General features: G+C 23.9%; 2 protein-coding genes across 4 annotated transcripts in view; both read left to right on the top strand.

Moving 5' to 3' along the window:
- LOC126904651 (ATP-binding cassette subfamily G member 4-like) overlaps positions 1–2,749 on the top strand; it is a 20,201-nt gene extending 17,452 nt beyond the window's left edge. The window contains exon 12 of the mRNA XM_050683847.1: positions 2,348–2,749. Coding sequence (XP_050539804.1) covers positions 2,348–2,506 — 159 coding nt within the window. The 3' untranslated portion in view covers positions 2,507–2,749. The remainder of the gene's footprint in view (positions 1–2,347) is intronic.
- A 2,686-nt stretch (positions 2,750–5,435) lies between these two features.
- LOC126904652 (ATP-binding cassette subfamily G member 4-like) lies at positions 5,436–18,109 on the top strand. Of its 3 annotated transcripts, none has more exons than XM_050683850.1 (13): positions 5,436–5,631; positions 5,996–6,108; positions 6,170–6,287; positions 6,349–6,538; positions 7,171–7,316; positions 7,367–7,608; positions 7,658–7,765; positions 8,002–8,120; positions 8,222–8,390; positions 8,472–8,572; positions 14,840–14,998; positions 15,065–15,250; positions 16,193–18,109. In XM_050683850.1, exons 2-13 carry the CDS (start codon positions 6,003–6,005, stop codon positions 16,346–16,348), a joined length of 1,800 nt encoding a protein of 599 aa, XP_050539807.1. In that variant the 5' UTR covers positions 5,436–5,631; positions 5,996–6,002; the 3' UTR covers positions 16,349–18,109. The 3 variants fall into 3 exon arrangements, with proteins under 3 accessions (XP_050539807.1, XP_050539806.1, XP_050539805.1); XM_050683849.1 differs by having other exon boundaries at positions 5,968–6,108; XM_050683848.1 differs by having other exon boundaries at positions 5,436–6,108.
- The last annotated feature ends 296 nt before the right edge of the window (positions 18,110–18,405 follow it).

Here is an 18,405-nt window from a genome sequence, read left to right as displayed (position 1 = left end):
ATTTTTCTATTTGTTATTCATCGCCTATTAGTATTGTAAATAAATTGTATTAATAAATTATGTGCGGTTCATTATATTACGGTTTAGTCAATATTTGTTACACATTATTTATGTACCGCTTGTACTATAAAATTATAGCCTTTCTATTTTGTTATTTTTTGGCAGAAATTGTTATTATGTTTGAAAGAAGTTTTAAATTTTATTTTTAATTAAATATATATTGTAATTTACATTAATTAAATTATAGTTGAAAAGCAATCTTCATAAATTAACCAATTTCTAACTAAAATCTATACTAATTTTATACTTTATGGTAGACAATGTAACTATTATTATTATATTTTAACTTTACTTCTAAATTATTATATAAATAAACGTTTGGTCTTCTGTAATACATTGATTCTAATTTTTGCTATAAATAATTATTTTTTTAAATAAATTAAATTAAATTAGAATTGTTTTATCTTTAATTAAATTTGTCAATTTATTATTTGATTAACTTTTTTCTTTGCTTTGTTTATAAATGGAGGATGAAAATTTTAATTTTTTTTTGTGATATTTAGACTACTTTAAATTTTTTAAAGCTAGTCCAAGATAATTTATTTGGCCATTTTATAAGCAATTGCAATATTTGTCAAATAATTTTATTGAATAAAATCTTCAACATTTTTATTATTATTTTATTGCATTAAAAAAAAAAAAAATGTTCTATACACTGAAAATTATAATTTCTATTTATTGTGTTGTAATCAGTACACTTTGAAATTTAAAAAAAAAACTTTACCATGTTTTTGAATTTTTGAAACATGCGTTACACAGTCACTACTATTTTAGTAGGTTTAAAAACTAACTAATAATACTTAAGTTTAAACATTGTATATGATTGAAATCGATGGGGAATTAATTATTTAAATTTTAGCCAATTGTAAATCGTTTTTTTTTCGTCCAAGAATAGAAAATGAATTTTTTTTTTTTTGCTTTTTATATAGCTATCTACGACACAATCACCTTTATTTTACAGTAATTTGTTAGTTTATAGGGGAACCGGTTTTAAAAAATTTTCTAAAGTTTTTTTTTGTTTTAAAAACCTATTATTTATGAACTTAGGACTCAATTTTGACTATTAACCGACCAACCCAACCTATTTCTAACATATCTAAATTTAAAATTTTCCTCCTTAAAATGTTTAATAAGCTTAATTTTAATTTAATATAAGTATACCAAATATCGGAACATTTTAATAATTAATTGAGCGATCAAATTAAAATATGTAAAATCAATTATATTATATATTCAAACTACATGAAACATAATAATAATATATAGGTTAAAAAAAAATTTGACATGCCTTAAAAAACACATTGAAAAGTATATACACGCCAAGAAATAAAATAGAACTAAAACTTTGACTAAAAATATTCTATGACATAATATTTATCCAAACTTTTATTTAAGGTGACACCTTGCAAAGCATAAAACGTTTTTAAACATGTTTTGCATGAGACAACTCCCATGCTATTTCCTAACAATTTCAATTATATACAATGTTTAAACTTAACTAAGTACCAACTACATATATATTACTAGGTATTATTAGTTAGTTTTTAAAACTAATAAAACTTTAGTGACTGTGTAACACGTGTGTCACAAATACCAAAGTTTTTAAAAATTTTAGCTAGTCCATTTAAGATGCCCAGATAATTTAAATTAATGATCTAATTACTTCTTGTTCCCCCGCGCTAGTGAGTGTCTAGTTACCCTCTTTTCTTTATTCCATTTTTGAGTACAGACTAATTTTGAAATTACGTTTTCTTTATACCCATTAAATCTAGCTATTTCTCTTATAACGTTCAGTTCTTTATCAAAATATATTTTATTCATCCGGAATATTAACTAATCTGTAAATCATACTATTAATAGCTCTCATGTTATGTTTCCAGCTGTGGTTCAATTGTTCGGATCACATTTGTTAAATTATTCCAAACATACCATCAACCAACACAAATTTTTATTAATTGACTTGAAAATTTAGTAATGTTTTGTTAACGAGGTTATAGTTTTTGGGGTCTATTTCCCCTTAATGCGAAAACTATTTTTACGCTACTATACATAGTATGTATAGTATTATATTATAATCTAATTTCAAAGTTGTATAGATTTGATACCCTTTAAAGAGGCTTAAACAAAATTTATAAATGTATATAATTCCACGCTATAATCATGAATATAATACTAACATTAAAAATAAATTGTTCTTTTTTAAGAAACTGCTTATTGTATAATATGTAATTGTATTACATATTTGAATATGTAATTTTAATTTTAATTGTTATCATTTTTTTTTAAGGAGTATTGCTACTACAGATCTCCAAAAGAATTACTCAAGGACATAGATATGCCTGAAAACAATTACTGGTCAAACATTTTATTTATTGCTACATTATATTTAATTATGAAAATTTTAACTTATGTAGTTCTTAAGTATCGTATAAGAATAAACAAATGAATTTATTAGTTAATACTTGATTACATTTCACACAAAGAAGATCAATATTTTCCCACATAATTTAATATTTTAAATTACCATTAAACTATTTTTAATGTCTTTTGTGTAATAATTTATATTATAACATCTTGAAATAAGCAAATGAAACGATATTTATAGATAAAAAAGTGTCTTTTAGGAACTAACCCACACCTTGAGTTATCATTTCTAATAAAAATGTTTTCTCTTTGGTAAGATATTTTTTCTTTAGCAGTATTCATAAAAAATGAAAATTGGAGAAATATGAAGATTTATTCATTACATTATTGGTTTAATTTATTTAAACCAACTAAATTTGTAAAAAATTAACGAATCAATAGTAATAGAAATTATAGATATCCTATTGTTTTATAGGCTCGTTTTTATATTAGTTAATCAATTTATTTATACAACGAAAAAATCATTAAAAATTGTTAAATAGTAGAAATAATAACAATTTTATCATAACAATAACTAAGTTCGTATTATATCGTCAAAATAAAGTTCACTTTCAAAATCTGATTTGTAGGTTAAAGTTATCAGACGTTCCAGATCATTTTCAATAGATAAAAAAAAAATGTATGCATTAATAATCATTTTCAAGTCGTTCTTAAACTAAAACTAATTTAAGAAGTTTTAAACTCCTTTGTATAAAAAGAAATAGTACAATTTAAAAAAAAAAGTATATCAGATGAAAGAGGCATATTTAAAATATTTATAGTAAAAATTGCATTGATCCATACATTTTTCAAAAAATTATAGCAATTTTATGTTGAAAATGTAAAATTAAAAATTTTTGATTTTATTTTTAACTATATTGTATTTCCATATAGAAGTTGTCAGATAATTTTTTTTAACATATAGTAAAAAAGATACGTGTGTGTTTTTTCCAATAAATTTCAAAATTTAGTCCTTTTGTTTTAATTAATAAATTTAAAAAAGGAAATTTTCCTTTTACCGTCTGTTAGTACGTGAATTTAATTGATGGAAATTAAATGTTGTGTGAAGACTTCCGTATTGATAAATCACACCACTATAACCATAAATTAATTCTTCTTTTCCTGGCCTTTATCCTAACTATTTAGAGTCGGCCACACTTATCCTAAACATCCACTTAACACGATCTACCACATTTTATTACGTTATACAAAAAAAAAACTCGCGTTAATGTAAAATTAATATTACCTCAGCTTCGCATCTAAGCTAAACTTTGGATATGTCGTGGAAGGGATCATTATAAATTGGAATATTATAGTAATCAAAATCACTGTCATAAATCACTTTGTTACAATTGTGCTTAAAGGAAATTCGATTATTCCAACCTTCGTTAGTTGATTCAAATTTTAGTACAAATTGAAATTGTAATTTATCATAAGATATGGTCAACTAGAACATACTTTTATGTTGTTTTTAGTTAGATATAAAAGTTTGTGAAAGTAATCATATTGCAGTAGCATGTTATTTAACTACAGTGTTTTTTTCTTCAATTTTATTAGTGGAACTATGGGATAATATTATACAGTTTGTTCAGTAAGTAAAGAAACATATCAATTGTTATAAACAATGAGAACAATAGAAACCCTTTTCCTTACTTACTAAACACCTATTTAGATTTTTTATAAAATGTACTATAAATCATTAAATTATATTTTAATGATAGATAAAATGGTTTTATATTTATGAATAAAATCATAAAAACCTTTATTTTTTTAATTTAAATTTGGATCCTTCTTCTTTGACTATTTAATACCCTTGAGATACCATAATCATCCTAATCAAATTTCATTTAAAATATATAAAATTTAAATTTTCTTTTAAAATATTATAAAAAAATAATTAAATAAATCTTTATATTATTCATTTCGTTTTACTGGCTTTTTACTAACTACTTGGTGTCGGTCACCCTTATCCTAAACTTCCACTTGACACGATCTCTCACATCATCTACGTACACATTAGCCGTTCTCATATCGCATTCAATAAAATCCCTCCATCTCTTTTTTTCGTCGTCTTTACCTCTTCTTTTTTCAACATTCAACTATAACTGTTCTTACAGCTTCCGATTCTTCTCTCACCATAACATGACCAAACCATCTAAGTCTATTTTTTCTACACCTATATTCCCTCTTATATGCTCGTTTCTTATCCCATCTTCTCTATCACTCCACTCTTCCATCTAATCATTCTCATCTCTGCTACACTATTTCTTTGCTCTATTCTCTTTTCAAGCGCCCAACACTCTAAGTTATACATCATATCTGGTCTTACTAGTCTTATAGAACTTATCTTTTAGCCTTATTGGAATTCTCCTATTGCATATCACAACAAGCGTTTTTTTCAACTTTAACATAACCTGTATCTTACTTTGTTTTACTCCTACTTATTCTGAATCTTTTTCCTTTAAGAGCTGAAACATTCTCAAAAGTTAAATTGAAAATGTTTACTTTTCATGCAAAAGTTGCTATATTGAATCCTTTATGGGTAAGTAGAGGGTTATATTTCAAAAAATATACCAAATGAAAGGGAAATTTTTAAGATATTTGTATAAAAAACTTTTGGTTTTATTCATCCATTTTTTTTTTAAATCGCCCATTAATGTGGTCTGAGGGTAGTGTCTTCAAGTAGATACACTTTGTACTGTGTTGACAGCGATTTGGCGAACAACATATGAAACGTTTTCAACTCATTTAACGGAATAGTGATAAGAATAGAGTTAGCTGATATTATCTTCTAAGACCGTGGTTACGATACGAGAATCAAAATTCACAAATTGGCTGGCGGTCGTCTCTCTCACTCTTATGGAAATAAACGATCCTAACTCTCATAATCCGACTTCACGACCACGCCTACCACTCTTTTGGGTAAATGTTTTGTCTCATTACAGTTAGAGATAATACATTTTATTATCTATATCTGTGCCGTAATGAGACAAGAAAAAATGTAATAGTTTTATGATAAAGTTTTAATTTATTTATTTAAGAAATTTATGTTTAAATAAATCTTGTACTTAAATAGTTATTGTAAAGTAATATTTTTCTTCACCCTTAATTGTTATTTCGAAAATAAGTGACGCAGACGTGTTAACATTTATTATTCTGTGCGATGTGGTAATAATATTTACTTGACGTCATCGTCTTAAATATTTTTTTTTATAGTTTTGTATAGTTTAGAAGTGTAGAACATGTTTAATTGAAATTCAAGGCTTCTATATACTTTAATATTTTGTACTTAAAATTATATTTATCTTATTTTTTAATCTAAAAAATTAAATCTAAGTGTTTCTTTTGCACTTATATTTTAAATTAATTTATAGTTTTAAAATTTTTTCATTATTCTGTTATTTTATTTTATTTATTTGAAGACTACAACAATGTTACATTACTCATAACATTTAACTTTCATTTTTTATTTTTTATGTGAATATACTTTAAAATTTACCCTAGTGATATAATCATTGTGAGGCTATTATAGAATAACAATGGAAGATAAACTGATAGCAAATTTTAGCAATGCTGTAGATATTGAATTTGTTGATGTGTCTTATTCAGTGAATATTTGGACACCAGGCAGGTTATTGTGTCCTGGTATGTTAAATTTACTGATTTTAGTAGATGAAAAATTTTTAATTAATATAAATATTTTTAGAACAAAAAAAAATTTTAAAAAATGTAAGTGGTAAATTTTTTAAGAATCAATCATGTGCTATTATTGGTTGTTCAGGATCTGGAAAATCATCCCTGTTGAATTTTGTCTCTGGTTATAAGTAAAATTATAAAATAAAATTTTAATTTACTTATAATATATAGTTCTTATGAATGTTTTAGAACCATTGGTTATCAAGGTATTATTAATATTAATGGAAAAAAACGAAAACGTGAAGCTTTTTTGAAAGAATCATGTTATATCATGCAAGATGACCATTTGCAACCTTACCTAACAGTTCTAGAATCAATGGAAATATCTTCTAAACTCAAACATTGTGTTACAAAACTTGACGTTTATCATCAAGTTCTAGTAAATCAAATATTTTTTTTACTTAATGAAAATTAAAACCCTTATACTATATTTAGATTTTGAATTATAAAATTTAGGACATACATAATAATTGATATGGTTAATTTTCTAATAAGGCAATCCCAAATTTTGAATTGAAGATAAAATAACTCTAAAAAATTTTTTACTTAAAACGTGAAAATTTTAACATGTCATATTCAATACAGTTTATTAAAAATGAATTTTACTAAAATTAAACTTTTTGTGATATTCCATTAAAAAGTTTTATTTTCTTTTAAATTTTTTTTAAAAGTGATACTATTAATGTGTTGATGCTTTTGTTGATTGTTGTATTGTTTAAAATGTTTACTAATGTATCCACGTTTTCAGTTATTAGCTGACATTTCAGACTTGTTACAGAGTCTAGCTTCAGTGGTTGTAACTATACTGTCCTGTATTGAAAAATTGCTAAAATTAATACCATTTAATCTTTTTAAATCTTAAAATAATTTAATGTATAAAATATATGATATTGGCCAAAAATGGGGATAAGATTTTCTGTATATAATATTTTTTTATATATATTTGTAGTAAATTTACAGATGTTAATATTTCAATTTATTTGATGAATACCATATGTTAATAATTTTTAGATTCAAAGAATACTAGAAAATTTGAATTTAAATAAAAAACAGCATTCTCTGACTAAAAACCTTTCTGGCGGAGAATGTAGACGTTTGTCTATTGCAGTTGAACTTATTCGCAACCCAAAAGTGATGTTCTTTGATGAGCCAACTACGTAAGAAAATTTTAATTGCTAAATGTATTTTTACTAACAAATATTTTTAGAGGTTTAGACATGGTTTCTGCTAATAGAATAGTTTCTATGTTGAGAGATTTAGCAAAATGTGGTAAAACAATTATAAGTACTATTCATCAAGCAACTAGTTCACATATAAATCTCTTTGATTTATTGTATGTTCTCTCACCATCTGGGCAGTGTATCTATTATGGACATTCATCAAAATTGATAGACTACCTATCTTCAGTTGGGCTCCAATGCCCATTGCATCATAACCCAGCAGATTATAGTAATTAGAAAACAAAAATTTAATATTTTATTCTAAAATTTTATTTCAGTTCTAGAAATAAGTTCAGGTGAATATGGTAATTTCAATGATACGCTTATTCAAAAAATTAATAATGGTAAATCAATTAATTGGTGTAAAAATATCCATCATCAAACTGGTAATAAAAAATTACATATTTTAGTTTTGATGCTATTACTCTTTTAGAAAATTGTCTTAATAATAAAAAAAAATTCTCATTTATAAAACTAAATTATTAAAATCCTTGAAATATTCTATTAAATGTAGAAAACAAGTATTTTTGATGTTTTGTTCGTTCAGAATTGTATTTCAGTTATTATCTCCAATTTTACTAAATTATGACTTAATTTTTATCAACTTAAATCATTTTTTTAGTTGACTCTTTAGAAGAAAATATTAACAAAGATAGAAATCATCAAAAAAACAACTCAAAATTTTGTAATGACCTTCAAGTACTTTTACATAGGACCATGATTATATCATCACGAAATAGTGTAGGTTTAATTTTGTTTCATTTAAATATTATGCAGAAAAATTCTTTAAACTTTAAATGTAACTTACTTACTCCTTCATAATTATTTCTTTTTAATTTCAGGAATTCATTAATATTAGAGTATTTGCTCCTTTCATACTTAGTTTCTTATTTGGTTTAGTATACTTCAAAATTGGAAACAACGCTTCATATACTAGAGATAATGTTCAATTATTATACTTTTGCTCAACTTATATAATATTCTTATCTGCATATTCAATGTCAATTAAATGTAAGAATTACATTACAGTTATTTATTTATTTATTTTTCAATATTAAATTTAATTATTATCATAATTTTTTTGTTTTTTAGTTCCATTAGAATTTCTGTTGATGCGTATTGAATATTTTAATCAGTGGTATTCTGTTCATTCATATTTCATTTCTTTAACATTGATGGATTTACCTATTCAAGTAAGTAGTCTTTATAATTTTGATTTATAAGTTCACTTTGTATTATATTAACTTTGATATTTTAATGAAAAGATAAGCCATGTTGTTTTCCAAAACAGATATCAATTCTTTCAAAATTTAAAATTTTCAATAGTTACTGAGTAAACGAGTGTCTTATCCTTAATGAATCACCCTGTATATTTTTCTTTATTTATTAGCTAATAATAACTTTTTAAAATCATCCCTTATAACTTTTAAGGGCGTCAACTATATTTTTTTAATGACAACATACATATTTAACTAGCTTATAATATAGAAAATAACAACTTTTGGACTAGTACTTCGGAAGTTAATAAAAATTTAAAGTCATGACAGAAAGTATAGTTTGGAGTTGCTATTTATATTATCATGAGGATAATGATATCTTTTTAAATACCAATCAGATAAGATTTTTTACTGTGTCAAGTATATTAAACTACAGTAAAACTTCTGTACTTTTTACAAATTCTAAAATCGGAGTTGTCTTCATTCAATTTAATGATGAAAATAATCATTTAATTCCTTATAAATCTAATGTATAACATAATATTCTAATGTATGCTAATTTCAGATTAAACCATGACTGTATTGAAGTTAGTACCATTTTCAATAACACATCGATCTGATTAATTCTATATTAATATTATAATAATACTATAATAGTCTAATATTATTCAAATCTATTTAGGGGGTCTTAAATTATGATAAAACAGTCATGAGTGGCATATAGTGGTATAGCGTCATATATTGGTGTTTTTATTATAATAATTTTCTGTCTGTACTATTTCTTCTGCCTAGGTATAAAAATGAGAATAATTTCTGAAATACTATTTTAAAATTTGTTATCGCCCAGTGATTTTTTTAATTAGATTATTTTCTGTGTTGTAAGCTAGTTCAATATGTATTTTGCAATCAATATCAACAAAGTTGACACCCATTTATATTAGAAATTATTTAAAAAGTAATTATTAGCTGATAAATTAAGATATATATGTAACTAAAAAAAGCACCTTTTGTTTTTAATATTGTATTTATTTTCAGTGTAATCGAGTGGGTTTAATAATAAAATGATAATTCTGTATATATATAAAACTTTTTTTATTAATGAATGAATAAAAATTATTTTTATAAACACCTTAGATATTTTCCTTTTATTTAGTGTAAATTTTTTTAAATTTGACACCTAAGGTTGAAAAAACAATTGAAAAAAAATTTCCCCGTTCCCTGTATATGGGCAATATTCTCGCAAAAAATAAAATTTTTAAATTCCGTAAATTTTGACATTTATCAAGTTTACTGGAGATTCAAAATAATAACTTTTGCATGGAAAGTAAACATTTTCAATTTAACTTTAGAAGATGTTCTGGAAATCCTGACACTTTTATATATATATATCTTAATTTAACTACCATAAGCTGGTTTTAATGTAAACTAATGATTATTTTCAAAAGCTTCAAAATAATTTATTCTTGTTTTAATAAAAAAATTTTTTACGAAAGTGTTAACATTTTCATGGATTATTATATTATTTAAAATTTTTACAGATGTTTTGTGCTTACATTTTGAACTCGTTACAGAGTACATCTTCGAAATAATAGTTAAAGGTTCGTGGTTTGTACTATACTATCAGCTTGGATTGTTTACAGTTTGTTTTTATATCGTCTAATAACTAGTGATGGGAAATATCGAATAGTAACTATCAAACTATTCGATAGTTGTTCGCTATTCGAACTATACGATAGTCATTCAAAAACTATTCGAATAGTAAAAATATTCGATAGTTTTTAAAACTAATCGATTGTTTATGCTAAAAATAAACTATTCGGTTGAATAACAACAGTTTATTTTCTAATGATTTTTGTTGTTATTTATAGCATTCTTGGTATTTAATTTAAAAGGAAGAACTAAATGCTTAGAATGCTGTGAACAATAACAAAATCATTCCAAAACAACAAACTAACAGTTTTTATCAACAACAACACGTTTAAAAAAAAGATAATCAATATCGACATATATAAAAATAAACTGTAAACAATCCAAGCCGACAGTATAGTTTAAACCCCGAACTTGTAACTATCGTTCTGAAGATAGACTTTGCAACAAATTAATACAAAACTGAAGAGGTGGATACGTCTGAGAATTATTATTTTAAACAATATTTTATGTTCTTTGATATCAATTATTTCGTGTTCTTTATTTATCGTATTTTGATTACGGATTTAATAAAAATGTTTGTTATAATGTTATTCTTAACATCATCATACCCTGGTTAAAGTGGCTATCAAAATAATCTAATGATTCCTTATAAAAATTAAATATTGTTTTTTATAATACTGGCTTTAAACACTATCTGATAATTTATACTTGTTCCAACCGTGTTGCGTTCCATTATGCCGTGACCATCTGTGCAAAATTTTTAAATATCAATTTACTGAAAAGAAATCCATAAATTATACATGTTGGTCAATTTTAGCTTCGATGCGAAGCAAAAAAGGTATTAATTTTACCATGATGTGTATATTTTTGAATTTTTTTTTTGTTTCTGTCACTACTTTTTCTCCGCTCTCACTGGACTGATTTTTCTCAATGATACATTAAAAAATCACAAATCGTATCTAGTTGAAGACATTACCCTCAAAAATCAAAAAAATGTTCCCTCGATCCCCGTAGTTGGTGAAAATCCCCCCAAAAATTACAATTTTTAAAATTGATAAATTTTGACATTTTTTTTCTAAAAATTTACTTAAAAAAATAAAAACTTGCTGAAAAATGAATGAATTAAAATAATTTTTTTTTATATTGAAATATTAGATATTTTCCTTTTATTTGATAATTCAACCTTTCATCTACCCACAGGAGGTGATTCAAAATAGAAACTATTTTACAAATTTAATTTATTCAACTTAACTTTTGAAAATTTTGCGGAAATACTACGAGCTTCAAACATATGTTAAAATAAAGCTAATATTATGTACTATAATTTAAAAAAAAAAAAAATTGTCCCGGCAATTTATCTTCTATGTGCAAATGGTTGCCGTAGTTAAAAAACATGTTATTTTTGTGTTAAAAATCTTGGTATTGTATTTTAATTTATTTTAAAATAACTTATAAGAAAATACACTGATTTTCATGAATATTATATAAAACTAATTGACATAGAATATAATGTTAAATTTATTTCAATTTTTTTTTCTTTAAAGTCGAAAAAATTAATTTAACATTTGAATCAGCTTTAATTGTCAATTTTATCAAAAAAACGAATGCGACGAACGTTTGCCAATTCCGTAAAAATCATTGCCCGTAGCAAAGACACTACCCTCAAAAATTAAAAAAATTTCCCTCGTTCCCCGTAAATGGGGAAAATCTCCAAAAAATGTTAAAAATCACTAATTTTTTCAATTTTTTTTTACAAAAAGCTGTCAACATTTTTAAAAATTACCAAATCAATATAATTTTTTTTAATAGATTCATGAGGTATTTACCTATCATTTTGTATATTTTTTTTTATAAATTTGACCCTTTACCTGCCCATAAGGGGGATTAAAAATGACAACTTTTTCACAAAATTAACTTTTGAAAGTGTTTCAGAAATATTGACACTTTTATAAATATTTTAAATTAAAGCTAATGTAATATACTTTATTATGTAAAAAAAAAAATTTTGGACTTCACGGTGAAAATAGCTACCTATGCTATTTTTGTGTTAAAATTCTCGATTTTGTATTTTACATTTTTAACTTTAAAATGCTAAACTTATAGAAAAGTGTATGGATCAATACAATATTTTTATGAGAAATAATATTAACATCCTTCATTCATTCTAGATACTTTTTTTTTTTAAATAACACCATTCCCTTTATATATTTATATGATATAAATATATATAAATATTTATTTATTTATGTATTACACTTATAAATCATAAAAATTGTAATCAGGATATAAATAAGAAAATAGGAGATCATGTAGCTTTTGGAATAATCCATCAAATTTTTAAAATTAAACACTATCTACAGATTTGCATCAGCGTTTTTTATGATAGTGATTTTAATCACTGTCAGATATCATTATACATACCCAACTATGCCTCATCTCTACTGTGCTGGGTTTTTTTATACATTTTTTTTCGATTATTGCGATATTTTAAATAATAATCGATATCGTGGGAAAAATGAAAAAAGTCTATATAGTTGACAAATCTTAGCATTTACATTTATTTCGTGAGTCACAAAATATAGCAAATTCAATAACTACTAATTAATATTTTACATTAATTTTTTATTTATAATTTTTGTACTTTTTGTAGACTATACAAATTACTCAACTTACCATATTTTTTAATTAATAAAAATTACGAAAAATATAATTAAATATCTCTTAATGTTTAGTAGTTATTATATTTAATATTTTAAAGTTTATACAAATTTAAATTAATACTAATGATATCTTATAAAATAGATAGTATTACTACTCGAATTTATAGTTCAATTACAGGCACTTATATCTACTTATTCAAGTGTGGATATTTTTCATTGAAGTTACATACTTAAAACTAATATTTAGCGTGAAAAGACTTCTTTTTTTCTTTTCTCGGTTTATTATTATGTTCGATATCGTAAACATAAAAAATTTCGAATTTCCATTGACTATACAATGCTACTGATAATTTCTTTACTGAACATTAATAAGATATTTTTTTGTTAAAATCTACTCTACAAAATGGCTATCTTAAAATTTTTTTACAGTTTTTAATAAGTTAAAAAACTACTGTATGTTATTTGTATAGTCCACAAGTATGAAAATTATTTAAATAAGAATTTTATTGTGTTTTTAATATGAAAGACTAGATTAAATAGTTAAACAGAAAATAAATCATTACTGAGAATCAATATTATTGTTGATAATGTGTATGCCGGTGATTACATTCGTGAGTAGTAGACAATCTTTACTACTTAGTTATATTTATAATAATATTTATCAATTCGGAACAAACGTAAAATTTTAATTGGTTCAAAAATTATTGAATTTGTCATATTTTCGTGACTCACTCACAATTGTCAATAGATAAATTTTAAAATAAGTTATTTAGATACTTTATCAAAATTGATAATTCATATATAATATCGTTTTCGATGACAAATACTCATGAACAACATACATCTAAGCGGAACATTTTTCCCGAGGGCTGAATCATAGACAAATATTCTACATGAACTGGATAGAAGTCGGATTAAAAGAAATAGCATATTTTTTCCTTAAGAGTGAAAGAGACTACCATAGATATATAAAATATATATATATATATTTATTATATTATAATAAACTAGATTTTTAAATGGTAAATCGTGTGAAACCTAATAACTACAATCTTTTTGTCATATATTAAATACGCTTAGTTAGGCAATTAGATTATTTGCAAGCAATTTTTTGTTAATTTTTACCTAGAATGCACTATGTATCCTTTCGAAGAATATTTTATAATAACTATCTTGCTTGTTGATATTTAGCCAATAGTCGCGATTTTCGATGTACAGCTAATATTTCCTAACGCAAATTAAGATAATGACCAGTTTTTATTAAAAGGTAGTTGTTTATTATTTAATATAAATAAAACATTTTGTTTTACTTACAAACTTGATGAATCATAATGTTTTTTCTATTTTATGAATATTGAGTTGTATTTCACTAATATTCGTTTTTTTTCTCTTAGTGTTGAGAATTTTAAAATGTTATATATTTGTTGAAAAAAAAATTACTTACGTTGATGGTCTCTTTCAAATTCTTCTTATACTTGGGTTTTTTATTGGACTTTCTAAAAATCATAACAAAAGAAAGTTTATTACCTCTATAGTATATTCGATTGAATAAGTTATAACAGTTAGAAAAACATTTTTTAAAAGGCAATTTTACGGTAACGCAACTTTGAGATATTTTTTTAATTTCTAACAATGAGAATTTTTTTTAATTTTCGTTTCTTATAGAATCAATTATTATACAGCTATCAGCTATAATAACTATTAGTAATTTAATTTATAAATACCAGAGTTTATACTCATTGCTTCCATTGATCATTTTTTTGGAAAACTATGTAATATGATATTTGGATTATCTTGTTTATGTTTATTGCAATTAATATCAGTGAATGGTATTTTAGGGCTCTTGAATTAAAAATATGTAATTACTGTCTTTAAATAACTTTTTATTATTTGACATTAAATAAAGAAAAAAGTTTTTGATGTTTGATTTTAGTTATTATCTACTGGACTATTTTGCACTGTTTTATATGTGATGAGTGGACAACCATTCGAATTTTTTAGATTCTCAATGTTTTTATTGATGTTTATATTAATTGGTCTGATATCACAAGCAACAGGAATGTTAGTTGCTATAATGTTTAAGAATTTCGTAGTAAGTATATTTTTACTTCCAACAATTGATATTTAAAATAAATTATATGTGTACATAATTATTTAGGTAAATTCTATTGTCATATCCTTAATTGTATTACCAGTATCAGTCTTTTCTGGTATCTTACTACGTATCCGAGATACTCCTAAAATATTTAGTTGGGTGTATGATGTAAATATTTTAAAGCATTCCATTCAAGGTATTTTACACTCTGTGTATGGCTACAATAGAGAACATATGAAATGCTCAGAGGTAAATTTTATTTTTTAATTAATAACAACCCGTAAAGTCATTCCTCCCCTATAGAACTTTGAATAATACACACTAGGGAAACAAATTAAAATAAAAAATCCTATAGAATGTATTAAAGTACTTTGTGTTATCTCAATATATACTGTATGAAAATGGAAATATTTAATGAAAGTATAATTTATGATATGGAGTATTATAAATAGGGCTAGGAATTTATGTATGCATATTTTTTCTTATTACAAAATTTGATTCATACATCACGAAATTCTAATTTTGTGGTGCTTTTTTTAAATTTTTAATGATTTTTAAGAATACATTTTTTTGTACTTTTGGGTCATTTAATTATTAAACAAAATGTAATTAATAAATTTATGCATTTTCTAGCACTTCTAATAATTTAAAAAATATATTTAAAAATGTATAAACAGAGTAATTAATTTTTAATGAACCATTTTAACTACGTCCCGGACTATCAGTAGTTAAGAAACCTCCTCCTTAAAAAGCGATAAAAAAATGTATATGTGTAAGATAGTATATTGTTTTACAGCTAAAAATTATTTATAGCTAAATTTTAAATTTATTTTTAAGAGTATATTTGGGTTTTCAAAGACAATTTTTAAATGCTTAATTTATGATTTCAATGTTTTTATTATAGGATTTTTAGTGCATCATTTTCCTAGCCTTAATTATAAGAAATTTCATTAAGATGTTTTGATTTAAATGTATTTATTTTTTTTATATTGGATTTCTCAACTGTCTATGAATTGATTCCATATAGATTATTCGAGTAGAAAAAGGTTTTAATTGTTTATATTAATGAGTTCTGAGGTATTTCAAGTGATAATTCATTATTATATTTTTAGTGTGTATGTTGATAGCCCATTTTAGCAACAATTCAGATAGAATTAGAGTTAAAACTAATTATTAAAATGTATTTTTCAGATTTATTGTCTATATCAATCACCATTATTCGTCCTTAAAACATATGACATGAGTGAAAATACATTTTGGTTTAGTACAATGTATATCACTGGGCTTATTTTGTTTCTAAAGACTTGTACTTATATAGTATTGAAATTAAAACTATCTATTAATTAGACAATTTAATTATTAGACATATAAATGTGTATTTGTAAATATACAGGGTGATTTTTTTATCATAACCCACTCAATTACTTGCAGAATAATAATAATTTAAACATTTATTTTTTTTATTATCTTTAGTTACACATTATTCTTGAATTTTTAACTATGTAATACTTTTTAAGTTCATCCCTTATGCCTTGGAGGGGGGTAAACTTTGTTTTTTTAAATGGTAACACATATTTTTAATTTAATAAAATGTTTGAGTTTTTAATTTAATAGTAAATGGCATTTGAATTTTTAATATAACTTTATTAGCTTATTAGATATAAACATTTAAAGTTTCAAAATTTTGAGTTAATATACATGTATAATACACATGGGATTGTAAATACAGGTAGCTAATTGGATTTTTATGACATTGCTGTCTCAGTCACGGATTGTTTATTATCAATTATGATTATCAATAGATATACTTTCTGTATTGTCAGTTAGTGTATTTATAAACTCATAACAATGTGCCTTACTACAATTGATAATAACAATGCTGTGTACCTGCTAATATCGATGTTATAAAAAACCAATTAGCTACCTATATTTGTAATCCCTTGTGTATTATACCTGTATATTAATTCAAAAATTTGAAACTTTAAATGATTATATCTAATAAACGAATTAAGTTATATTAAAAATTCAAATGCCATTGACTATTAAATTAAAAACTCAAACATTTTATTAAATTAAAAATATGTGTTACCATTTAAAAAAACAAAGTTGACCCCCTTCCAAGGCATAAGGGATGAACTTAAAAAGTATTACATAGTTAAAAATTCAAGAATAATGTGTAACTAAAGATAATGAAAAAAAAAATGTTTAAATTATTATTATTCTGCAAGTAATTGAGTGGGTTATGATAAAAAAATCACCCTGTATGTAAAAAAAAATGCTAAATCATTTTTAAACAAACTATTATAGTTCTAATAATTTGGTTATTTATGAACTAACAGTATTTTAATCGTGTTATTGAGTATTCATTTTATTTACTTATTTCATATATTAAGATAAAAAAAAAATAATTCATATATGTAAAAATTTAAATCATCACTTCGTTATTTAGAAAATATGCTTTAAATTTAGTCATAGCTAGAATAATGGTTCAAAAGTTACTATTGGTTAATAATATCCTTAATTGGATCATTTTCTAACTTTTAATGTATTAAATATTTATGTTACTGTTTAAAAAAACTATTTAGGAACCCTAGGATGACTGTAAGTTACATTGGTTGATTTTTTTTTTTTATAATATTTACAAATGGCCACCCCCTAGAATTGTTCGAGTACAGGAAAAAAATAATTGTGAAAAATCGGTGACAATAAGTCAACTCTAAGGCGTGACCCATATACATATATGTAGGTTAAAAATGATACTCTAAGGGTATTTTTTTTTTATCTCAAAAACAATAACTTTTACGAAAGTTTATAAAGACTTATGTAGATATAATATATTTTTATAAAAAAGATGTCTATAAATATTTTATGTCAAAACCACATACATATTTCGATTTTTTAAATTATTTTGGAGGAAACAAACAATAGTATTTTTGTGTAGCATATAATAGAAAATTTTGTTAACGCTTTACTACTACAAGAAAACATTTTATTTTTAGCTTCGATGCGAAGCTGAAAAGGTATTATTTTGACTCTAAAATCGCTTGAAATATGTGTAAAATTTAAAATATGTATTTTTTGAAGAAATAAAGTTTATAATATCTATAATGAGTTTTTACCATGGAGACTGCAATATTATAAAATGCTTATTTTCTTTAAATAATAATTATTTCTCATCATTTGAAGTAATCCTGTCAGCTTCATTCTTCTTTCTGAAAAAATGCATAATGTATTTCTTCATTTCTAGCCGTTTCCAATATAGTTCCTTCATCATCTGTCTCTTTAAGCTTTGCCATACAATTTGTGCAATCATCTTCGGAAAAAATGTGTATGGAGTGCAAAGACTACGAGAATCTTCTTGCAACTCCATACATTCCTCAAAAATCATACTGTGTGCACTGCCT

Source organism: Daktulosphaira vitifoliae, unplaced genomic scaffold, assembly GCF_025091365.1.
Source record: "Daktulosphaira vitifoliae isolate Bord-2020 unplaced genomic scaffold, ASM2509136v1 Scaffold_4, whole genome shotgun sequence".
NCBI lineage: Eukaryota > Metazoa > Arthropoda > Insecta > Hemiptera > Phylloxeridae > Daktulosphaira > Daktulosphaira vitifoliae.
Note: the sequence above shows the minus strand (reverse complement) of the source record. Positions and strands in the feature narration are given on the sequence as shown.